Here is an 11,582-nt window from a genome sequence, read left to right on the forward strand (position 1 = left end):
ATTTAAGTAACTGAGCAATTAGTTCTGAATAGAGTGGGGGGCGGGAAGACTAGAGAGCTAAAAGTGGGGGAGGGGAAAGGGGAGAGACACAACACCACTAGCCCGAAAACAACAGGGATGGGGATGCATGGGAGGGGAACTTAAAATGTTTGTATTTAAAGGGTGCTTGTAAGGTCTTCGACACAATATGAGCTGCTCTCCTTAAAGAGGCACCGAGTGCCAATAACTATTAGTCACCCCCTAACTTTAAGGGGAGTTCCCCGAAGTCCCCAAAGGGTACATAGCTGCGGATTTCAAACCCGGTCCAGTTCCAGTCACAGAATGCCTACCTGCTGCAATAAGAAGTAGAGATACTTACCAGAGTTTCGAGAGTGTGTGGATAGCTCCAGGGTCTCTGCAGTGCTCCTTTCCCCTGTGGAATACTATCTTGCATCCGAGGCAGTTCCCAGTCTATATTTGATATTAACAGCCTCAAACATGAGGCTCTCCCATAGACATTTTTTTCCAGGGTTTTCAAGCAAATTTCTCGGTGCCACAATGTTATGATGGAAGGATGCTGAAATGACAGGCCTTGTAGACGCTTGTCTTAATCATCGGCTTCTTAATTTAGTTTTAGTGCTGTGGTTTTGTGTGTGCGTGTGTGTGTGTCTGCGCTTGTGTGCGCGCAAGAGAAGCCTCTGACAACCTGCAGCTTCCTAATGACTGACGAGGCAGGGCTGCTGCAGCAAAGTAACACTTCCCTGGTGTGAAGACCTCTTACTGGGAAGTTTAGTTCACTACTGTTCTCGCAATCCTAATCGTGTAACTTGTAACTAAAACCCATGGAAGAAGGATACGGCATGCTAAATAGACTAACTTCTAATCACTAGAAGCTGTTGAGGATTAACTGGAAGTTGGCTAGAGGTGGACACCTAAACTTAAATCTACAAATGCAGATAGAAATGTAGACCATTGAATGCTTCTTCCTCTCCCTCTTTGCCTTCATTCATCCATCCATCCACCTTCAGTCCCATTCACCCCTCTTCAAAATGTTTGACTACCTCTTTCTCTTTGTTAGTGTGCTGCTCCGTCCCCATTCGCCATGCCTTAGCAGCAGGGTATCAATGTCTGCTGAGAAGCCCTTACCTTAATTGCCCAGGTAACCTGGAATAAATAAGGCAAGCTTATAGTCAAGTGGGAATAGAATTATATATGCGTACATCGAGGCATTTACTGTCAGGAATGTGATATTACTGATTGTTAAACCAAAGTGTCCCAACTCGTTTCCTAGAAGCATAATGCCATCGAAGCGTGGTTATTAAATACCCTTTCTTCATGGCTGAAAAAAACCTCATTCATTTCTTAAGCTGTCAGTACATTTTAGCAGCTTAACCCCTTGAAAGAGCCCGAGAGTACAGAGCCACTATACCCATGTGAAGGGGGATTGAGCGCTGGAGCTGGGGCTCGGGGGGAAGGGGGACGTGCAAAGGCAGTACGCTATATTCATTCAGTGTACAATGGAGAGGGTCTGTTTTTCCTTTGGCCTTTAATTTAAAAATAAAATAAGAATTTAAAAAAGAAAAAAAGTATAAAAGTGTGTGGTCGAAACACTATCCCTCCGAGTTATACCCAAGAGCTGTACGGAGATCGCTGTTGAATGGCACTTCAGCCGGGACGTTTTAGCTCAGCTATTCACCCCCATCCTCACCCGGGAGTTGGATACTCTCAGTCCATCCCCGCCGCTCGGTTCGGCGGATCCACAGTGCCGGCGAGCACACAGGTGAGGGAGCATCCACACCCTGCAGCGAGCCGGCTCCCCTCTGCACACCCACCCGTGTTTCGAATGGCTGGGGCCGTTGCCTCCATTCCAAGCACAAGCTTCTTCTCCAGACACCCCACAAAACCTTCCCTGTTAGAAAATGCTGCCATGACAGACTTTCTTAAGAGAGTTCGAGTTTAGCCAGAGCTGAGGGGTCAAACCTGCTGCTCACTGAAGTATCCCAACACATAAAGGTATCACCAAAGTGAAGGGGAGTCGTGGTCGGGGCAGAACTCCGGGAGGAACTGGCGTTAAAGCAAGACTCCCCTATTTCCAAAGTAAATATCTCCAGTTTTATAAACGGTGAATTTTCTGCTGAAGAGGGAAAAAAAAAAAAAAAAACTCGAAAGTTAAAGTCCAGCAGAAATAATAATTGACGTGGCTTCTCTTACATATTCTTTTCTGTCCTGTAAACAGTGAATTAATCTTCATGGACTTAGAAAGATATGTACTACATATTGGACAAAACATTTCCTTTTTTGGTAGAACTGTATATCCATGGCATTAAAAAAAATATAAATCTTAAGTTTGTGCACAGACCTTTATTCTGCACCCGTGACAAATGAGCGACTGTTGGATATAGATCATCAGATGTTTTTAGAGCGTGCTTCTTTCTGAGCCTTTTGCTCAGAAACGCTAAAAAGATAAAACTTCTATTTTCTTCCCTGTTACGTTTTCATCCCCGATCACAACGCAAAGTAAACTCAGCTTTGACCTAAGAAACACCTCAAGGCATTAAAATTTCAACAAGCGATGTCAGTGTTACATTAAACAAGAACTCCTCCAGTTCACTACAGAGCTGGGATTTGAATAAAATGTTCAATGTTAACAAACAATACACACGTTTGGCACTTTGTGTATTAAAAGGATCAAAGAGATTTGATAAGGCATACTGCACCATTTGTACAGACCTGATTGAGTTAATATAATATCAGCAAATTTTACAGCGAAATGAATCTGTTTCTTTTCTTTGTGTTTTAAACCAGCACAGATTACAAATTTTAATGATCTGAAAATGTTTGGTATACAAAATCATGCTTATTTCAGTATTAGCAAAAACACAAGAAATTTTTCAACACAAACACCCAGCTGTGTCTATTTTAAAAGCAGTTCAATGACAGCTTGCACTTATGAGCATGCAATCAGCTAATTTCGCTTTTTTTTTTCTTCTGTGTTAATCAACACTTTCCTTCCTGCATATCAGAGTACAAATAGTATAGTTACTCCACATCAGTAAATGTTTACGTAACCTGTCCTTTCTCAAGAATCTGGTTACATGGAATCATTACATGCTAGACCGAGTAGGAAAATGCACTGGGCCCAGCCACCCTAATGGGATCCTAGTGCACCATAATGACACATATTAGTTAATGATCATCATAACCATAATAATATGCAGGAAGCTTACCTTTCCTCTTACCTCTTGCCATGGTAGAGTCATCTAATGTCCTCCACATTGCCTTCTTCTTCAAGAAATCCCATGCCTTGATTTCAGTGCTGAGACACGAAATAATTACAAATTGACATGATTTTAAAAAAACAAACTTGTATTTCTAAAAAAAAAAAAAAAAAAAAAAAAAAGAAGAAGAAAGAGTGGTTGTTGATCGTTAAGTTTTTTTGTGTATGTGTCAGTAGCAACCTGTTATGAAATTGGTTAAATAAATACAATTGTGGTAGGGTCATTTGAGGTTAATCCAATGCACAAAGTTCATGCCATTCCCAATTGCAATTGTTTATTACCGGTCCATTGTACTTGTTCTCGTTATTTACTCTCTCTTTCTCACACTCGCTCTCCCTCCCTCACACACGCGCATACATAAATACGTATATAAAACGCACATCTACACACAACCACGTTCTCTGCACTGAGCTCTAACCTGAATTTCCTCAGGATAAATTGTTTTAGCTGCAGTTGAGCTGCATGTATTGTTTCTACGGAGCATCTTTTCCTGCGGCACAAACACTAAGTAGCTTTAACGCGGCGCTACGTTTGCCTACAGCTTCGATCTGAATGCGATCAGCACGCTCTCTGTCCATTACATTGCCCCCTCTACTTCCCGAGTAAGAAAGCTGCGCGATGTATTTCTCTTTGTTTCCCAGTTGATTTTGTTGTTCCCGTGCTGACAGCAAGAAATGATGTGCTGTGGACGATTAATACCCAACCCCTTGGTCCCGGCAAACTGTGGCGGTAAGCCCGTGCCTCTACCACCGCGCGTACTGGTGGAAAGCGGCCGTGCCAGACCCTTTCGCCTGCTCCGTGAGCACCCGGCCCGCTGCCGCCCGCCCTCTCCCATCCGCCAGCAAGGCTGAACCCCGCGGAACCCAGACCTCGGGGGCCGGGCCGGGCCGGGCCGGGCCGGGCTGGCAGAGACCGCAGCATATTTCACGGGTCACCGGTGTCAGTATTTATTGGGTACGCCTGGAGCGCGGCCTGCTCGGCCCCGGCTGGAGCCGCGCGAAGGAGCGGACGGACCGAGCCCGACGGCCCCGCGCTGCTCCGGCGGCCGCGCGGGGGAAGCGGAGCCCCAGCGGGAGCGGCGCGGGGCTGAGCGGGCAGCGTGGAGCCCGGCTCCGGCCGCCGGTGACACGAGGGAGAGCGCAGGGGAGGAGAGTGCACGATCGTTCCCGAGCCCTCCAACTCACAGTGAGGAGCGCGGCGGGCACGGGCCGGGCGGGTCGGAGCGGACTGGTCTTCCCTGGCAGGCCGCGGACAGCGGCGTCCAGCACCCGGACCCCGGGCCCCCCCCGCCGCCTGCGTCCTCTCCGGACGATGGTTTTGTTTTCTCTCTCGGTAAAACAACAAACAGAAATAACCGGGCCTGGGAAAATAAACTCGCCGAGAGACTTCGGCTAGATCCGCAAAGTAGTGCCTCCGCCGCCAACGGTATGCCGCTTCTCCTCACCCACCCGGCCTCCCACCCCGCCTCCTTCGCCGCTAGAGGAAGGGGCAACTTTGGTCTGCCGGAGGATCTAGGGACACGGGCAGCCAGGCCGGGCCCGTGCCGCGGGATGTCCGGCGTGCCGGGATTTGTGCCCACGGCGGCGGCGGCGGGGGGGCGAGGGAGAAGAGGGCGCGCGCACGGGAGCGGTGATGCGCCCCTGTGCCGGTATCCCTGCGCGGCGGGAGCCCTGGCGGCGGCGGGGGCGGGGCTGCGCGGGGCGGGGCGGGGCGGGGCGGTGTGCCGCCATTGGCCGGCGGGCGGGCAGACGCGCGCGCACGCCGCCGGCCCTGATTGGGCGGCCGGTGGGAAAGGTTAAACCAAAAAATGTTTTACAGCCCCGGTGCGTGCCGGCAGCTCTGAAATTAATTGCGGCCGGGGCGGGCTGGAGCGCCCGTCTGCCTCGCTCCGCGCCGGCCCGCCGCGGCTGCTGCGCCTTCCTGCCTCCCCCTGCGCTGCGGTGCCGGGGGAACCGAGCACCATGAAGTAGATTTTTTTTTTTTTTTTGGTGTGTGTGTGTGTGTGTGTGTGTTTGTGTGTTGTTGCCTTTTTTTTTTTTTTTTTTTTTTGGGTTTCAGAGGGTTTTTTCCCCTTTTTTAAATCTTTTTTTTTTTTTTCTTCCTCCGCTCCGACTCGGCTTGATTTTTCTCTGATCGGTGATTATTATGACTATTATTTTTTTCCCCTCCCTGGCGGTTCCTGTCTGTGCTACATGACTTGCCAGTGCTTGAGACTGCGGTCCAACTGCGCTGCCGCTGCCGGTGGTGCCGCCACCGCCGCCGCCGCCTCGGCCACCGCCGCCGCTCCGGCCGCCACCTCCGCCGCCGCCCCGCGCGCAGCTCCTTCGGCCGCTGCAACTTTCCCCCTCAGACGAGTGTGTGATGTTGGACATGGGAGATAGGAAGGAAGTGAAAATGCTGCCGAAATCCTCCTTTAGCATAAACAGCCTGGTGCCCGAAGCCGTCCAGAGCGACAACAACCACAGCAGCCACAGCCACCACAACAGCCACCACCCCCATCACCACCACCACCACCATCACCACCATCACCACCCGCCGCCGCAGCAGCCCCAGCGAGCGGCCGCAGCAGAGGAGGAGGACGAGGAGAAGGGGCAGCACCTCTTGCCACCCCCCGCCACCACCGCCTCCGGCGCCCTGGAGGTGGCCAAGGCGGACATGCTGGCGGGCAAAGGCGAGGCGGGCGCGGCGGTAGCGGCGGAGCTGGAGGAGAAGGAGAAGGCGGCGGAGGAGAAGAAGGGGGCAGCGGAGGGGGCCAAGGACGGGGAGAGCGGGAAGGAGGGGGAGAAGAAGAACGGCAAGTACGAGAAGCCGCCGTTCAGCTACAACGCGCTTATCATGATGGCCATCCGGCAGAGCCCCGAGAAGCGCCTCACACTCAATGGCATCTACGAGTTCATCATGAAGAACTTCCCCTACTACCGGGAGAACAAACAGGGCTGGCAGAACTCCATTCGCCACAACCTCTCCCTCAATAAGTGCTTCGTCAAGGTTCCCCGCCACTACGACGACCCGGGCAAAGGGAACTACTGGATGCTGGACCCCTCCAGCGACGATGTCTTCATTGGGGGTACCACCGGCAAGCTTCGCCGTCGCTCCACCACCTCTCGGGCCAAGCTGGCCTTCAAGCGGGGCGCCCGGCTCACCTCCACCGGACTGACATTCATGGATAGGGCAGGATCCTTGTACTGGCCTATGTCCCCCTTCCTCTCCTTACACCACCCCCGGGCCAGCAGCACTTTGAGTTACAATGGGACCACGTCTGCCTACCCCAGCCACCCCATGCCCTACAGCTCAGTGTTGACTCAAAACTCCTTGGGAAACAACCACTCCTTTTCCACGTCTAATGGGTTAAGTGTTGATAGACTAGTCAATGGAGAGATACCTTATGCCACTCATCACCTCACAGCAGCAGCTCTGGCCGCCTCAGTGCCGTGTGGCTTGTCAGTTCCCTGCTCTGGCACCTATTCCCTAAACCCCTGCTCTGTAAATCTCCTAGCAGGACAGACGAGTTACTTTTTCCCCCATGTTCCTCACCCTTCAATGACTTCTCAAAGCAGCACTTCAATGACGGCCAGGGCAGCCTCCTCCTCCACGTCGCCACAGGCGCCCTCCACTCTCCCCTGTGAGTCCTTAAGACCTTCTTTGCCAAGTTTTACAACGGGACTTTCCGGAGGACTTTCTGATTATTTCACACATCAAAATCAGGGGTCTTCTTCAAACCCTTTAATACATTAACATCCATGGGATCAGACTGTAAGTGAACATTTTACACACATTTGCATTGTAAATGATAATTAAAAGGAAAAAAAAAGCAAAACAAAAAAGTCCAGGTATTTTTTATTAAGTCCCCCATTTTTCTGTACGTTTGTTCAGTCTTTAGGGTTGTTTATTATTCCACCAAGGTGAGGAGTGTCAGCAAGGTGCAATGTGGGGAGATTGCATTGTAGTCTATGAAGTTTGGAAGACAAAATTATAGTAGAATGTGTATCTAAATAGTGACTGCTTTTGCAATTTTTTTATTCAAATATGATAAGTCTATCACTAAAAGCCGCCCGATTCTCCATGTTTGCAGTATTATAAGTTATCATGGATATGTCGGTGGGTGCAGACCTTGAAAGAAAGAAAAGAAACCAAAACCAAACTAAATTTATGAAAACTATAAAAAACCCTTAAAACGTAATTTGTATTTAAGCAGAATTAATACTGAATGATGCCCAAGAACTACTTTTGGCCATTTATTATTTTATTATTTTCTTTGCCGAACTGCTTTTTTGGGGTTCCATTCCCTTTTTTTTTTTTTTTTTTGTTTGTTTGTTTACTTTTAGACCAAAGATTGGGTTTTAGAAAATGCACTCAGTGTACGGAGTAATTTAAAAAAACAGCAACGTTATTTCAGTTTGCAGCACTGCCCGTTCAAATGAATCAGAAGGGGACAAAATTAATGATTGCCTTCAGTTTGTGTTGTGTATATTTTGATGTATGTGGTCACTAACAGGTCACCTTTATTTTTTTTCTAAATGTAGTGAAATGTTAATACCTATTGTACTTATAGGTAAACCTTGCAAATATGTAACCTGTGTTGCGCAAAAGCCGCATAAATTTGAGTGATTGTTAATGTCGTCTTAAAATTTCTTGATTGTGATACTGTGGTCATATGCCCGTGTTTGTCACTTACAAAAATGTTTACTATGAACACACAGAAATAAAAAAATAGGCTAACTTCATATATACTTGATAGTTTTTTTGTCTCTTTTGTTAACCCTAATGTGGCAGAGGCTTGAAAGTTACAGAGAGATCAGAGCGCTGCTTATTACACAGTCCACCATTTTTCACATGTTCCTTTCTCTTCCCTCCCCCAGCCCCCCGCCTTCTCTGCCATTGTCTTTAACTACAGTATTTTCAGATGTAAAAGATCAGAGTATTTAATTAAACATCATGGCCACTATTGTGATGTCCATTTTGGGACAGAACTCTTATCAAGTCTGCTTAAAAATTGATAGTACAAGGTAGGATGTCTTACTTAGAAACTGCCTTACATTGAAGATGCTTAAAATCGCGTATGTATATATACATACATTCATATACAATTTAAGTGTATAAGCACACATTCGGAAAAATCCAAGGTGAATTATTATATAGGTACATGTTCTTCCTGCAATCTCTGAAATGCATTCAAAGACTTATTATCCTGAAAGAAATAAATTTCATCTCTACGATGACTCGAGATACGCTAATGAAGGATGTGTATGTGCGTGTATATACATACACATATTAGCTATCGTATGATCGTTTGATGAAATTTAGCAAGCTGTGATATGTATGTGCATAAAATTTAATCCTTATCTTAAAGGAGCACTGTTCCGGAAGTATCTAGGTTATATGTATTCATATACTTTTGATGCTGCAAACACTTTGGCTTTAGTTATTGTGAAAGTAGCGGTGTTCTTTTGGGCAGACAGCTCTCTCCTCTGTCCCTTCGGCCAGGCGGAGGGGGCAGGAACCGAGCAGGGTGAGGTGAAGTCGCAGTCCATGGCAAGGAAGCAGGGGCCGGGAGTCACGTGACACCCTGCCCTGCATACCGATGTTTAAACGTTATAGGGGAAAAGAAGAAGAAGAAAAAAAAAAAAAGAAACAAATCAAACCTCTAAGGATGCACTTAAATGTAAAGTTTTTAAACGGAGCTCTTTTTTTTCTCAGTGTCTGCTGAAGCCCAGTAACCCATGCCAGCGTCCATAAGAATGCTGCGTTGCCTGGAGAATCAATCCATTAGTTTTAAGGGAGCAGCGCTGCTAGTAATTTTAAGAAGCATTTAATCCTAAAATGAATTGGTTTCTTGAAGAGTTTAGGGAAGCCTATAAAAGCCGCAACTCCTGAAAATAATTAAAAAACTTGTGCAAACGGTTTAGGAACTAATTGGATCCCGCGGTGAGACCGCAGAGGACAAGTTGTTCATTTGTTTCGTTTGTAGCCTAGACTGGGCTCTGCGGCAGTGCAATAAGTCGGTGACTGCTCACAATAGGCCCAATGAAAAACAATCTCTAGGTCGTAGATGTTATCGCAAACACTTTAAAGAGCTTATCTTGGAAAGACAGAAAAGAGGAAGAAAAAGAGAAAAAAATGCCGGGAGGTGAACAAAGAAGCAATAGCAAATCTGAATTCTTTCAAATAGAATATTTGTCAAGATGAAAGAATAAGAGGAGGGAGGGAAAATCTCCTGAAAATAAGTAATGTATAAACAGATGCAAGCAGATCTGCAGGAAAGAGAGGACTGAAAGGTTACGAATGAGAGATGGGACACCCAGCTCTGCACTATGTGGAGGAGAAGGAGAGAAATCTCTGATATTCTTGGCTTTCACTCTCACTCCTGCAATTCAAAATTATTCATCACTATGAGGAAACGATTGCTTTGTTGGGGAATGAAGAGATGATACCACCACTTGGAAGCTCCTACCATCCCCCGTATTTTTCACTCTATTGTATTAAAACAAGTAATGCGAAAAAACTAAAACCCAAAACTCCTTTGCAACAAACCTATTGGAAATAATAAAATGCAATAGGTGTGATTTAAATTCTTGGTGCCCGGAGAACCAATTCTGTGTACTTGTGCAAATTAAAAAGCGGCATCAACTGCAGATGACAAAGGATATTATTTATTATTTACCACTTGCAACTGTTGTATACTGTAGGAAATCCAATTGTACATACGTAAAGTATTAGTTAACTCGCAATGCAAAAAAAAAATCTGCTTTCACTGTACTGAAAGGAGGAAGTCAGGTTGGAGGAAAGCACAATCCCGCCATGTCAGAGTTTGAGGTTGGCTAATAAGCATTAATTAGAAAAGCGTGATGCATAATAATTCCTCAGAAGGGTAGCCCTGATGTTGTCTCTCCAGACTTAGCTTAAGCAAGCACTAGGTCCGAGCGCTTCCTTTAGGGCTCTGTGTAGCAAAGTACTGCCTGAGCAAGTTTAGGTGTCAGACTTTTCCCTCTTTCTCTTACGCGGGGCACAGGGGTGGTTGCTGAGCTGGTAATTTATTCACGTTTCCATAAATGTATTGCCAGCAAAGAGATTCTTTTTGTAAAGGAAAAAAAATAAAATCAAAATCAAACCAAAATAAAAGCAATAAACTGCTAAAGTTGTCATGAATGGTAGCGGGACCGCTAAGGGCCCAAATATGTCTTTACCTCTGCCTGCTCCCCAGCCAGAGAAACCCTTTTGTTCGCTGAGGATGTCTCCGAGGTTAATCTTTGCTCAGGCTGGTTCAGTACTGAACGTGAGGTGGTGGGGGGATTTTGTGGGGTTTTTTTTGTTTGTTGGTTGGTTTGAATTGTTTGTTTGTTGGTTGGATTGTTTGTTTGTGGGGGTTTTGGGGTGGGGTTTTTTTTGTTTGGTTTGGTTTTTTTGGTTGGTTAAGTTTTTTAGAATACAGTATTTCTGTTATCTGATGCTTTTTTTCCGCGGTGGTTTATATGTCAAATCCTCAAGATAAGCTTTCGGGATTTTTTTTAACATGCACATTTCTAGGATGATGAGGTGTCTTAGTGTCGTTTCCTTGGCGTTTCCTAATTCAGAGTGTTTATGGCGGACGGGCGGTCATTACGGAATTAAAATGCTATTGTTATATTCCTAGTTGATGTTTGAGGTGATTAACTTTGCTCGCATAGATCGTAGGAGAAGAAATCTGCTCATCAAGAAACATCCAATTATGGCTCTAAGATTGCCTTCGCAAATATGTTTGAGGCATAATAAACAGTAACTCGAATTCTCAACGCGATATTTGGCCTAACAATTTTTGCTAAATTTTAGATATTTTTCTTTTGTTCCAGTAAAATAGCATCCGCTATATGGAACGTATTCTTATGAAAGGGTTTAAAAGAAAGTTAACAAAAATATGATTTGCCTTAAATGGCACAAAACTAATGTTTGTGGGAGTGATATATTTTTTTAATCCAGTACTTGAAAAAAATAGTTTAACCGGAATGTCATTTTGCTCTTTATAACTTCTTCGGTTGATTATTAAGATTTATGTCAGAAATCATGATTCAGGTATACACCCCCTCACTACTTGTGTTAATATGAGGTCTCAATCACGATGTATTCACTATTCACTCAAGCAAAACTCCCACTGAACTCCGGTTACATTTTTACTGAACCACATCAGGGTTTTGCTTAAGGAAGAACATTGATCAAGACTCGTTGCTTTATTAGTGACTATATTCTTTAATTGTTCGTATTTTCCCTTAGGATAGGAAACAAACAAACAAACAAAAAATCTTTCTGTAGATAATCACCACTATTGCACTTAATTGTGTGATCGTGGATAAT

General features: G+C 45.7%; 1 protein-coding gene across 1 annotated transcript; it reads left to right on the plus strand.

Annotated features, from left to right (window-relative positions):
* The first annotated feature begins 5,092 nt into the window (after window positions 1-5,092).
* On the plus strand, window positions 5,093-7,987 carry FOXG1 (forkhead box G1). Its single transcript, XM_064658523.1, has one exon. It carries the CDS (start codon window positions 5,619-5,621, stop codon window positions 6,990-6,992), a length of 1,374 nt encoding a protein of 457 aa, XP_064514593.1. The 5' UTR covers window positions 5,093-5,618; the 3' UTR covers window positions 6,993-7,987.
* The last annotated feature ends 3,595 nt before the right edge of the window (window positions 7,988-11,582 follow it).

This window comes from Pseudopipra pipra, chromosome 6 (assembly GCF_036250125.1).
Source record: "Pseudopipra pipra isolate bDixPip1 chromosome 6, bDixPip1.hap1, whole genome shotgun sequence".
Taxonomy (NCBI): domain Eukaryota; kingdom Metazoa; phylum Chordata; class Aves; order Passeriformes; family Pipridae; genus Pseudopipra; species Pseudopipra pipra.

Excerpts from the sequence above, each read along its gene's own strand:
- FOXG1 (XM_064658523.1), top strand. The coding sequence starts at position 5,619 with ATGTTGGACATGGGAGATAGGAAGGAAGTGAAAATGCTGCCGAAATCC.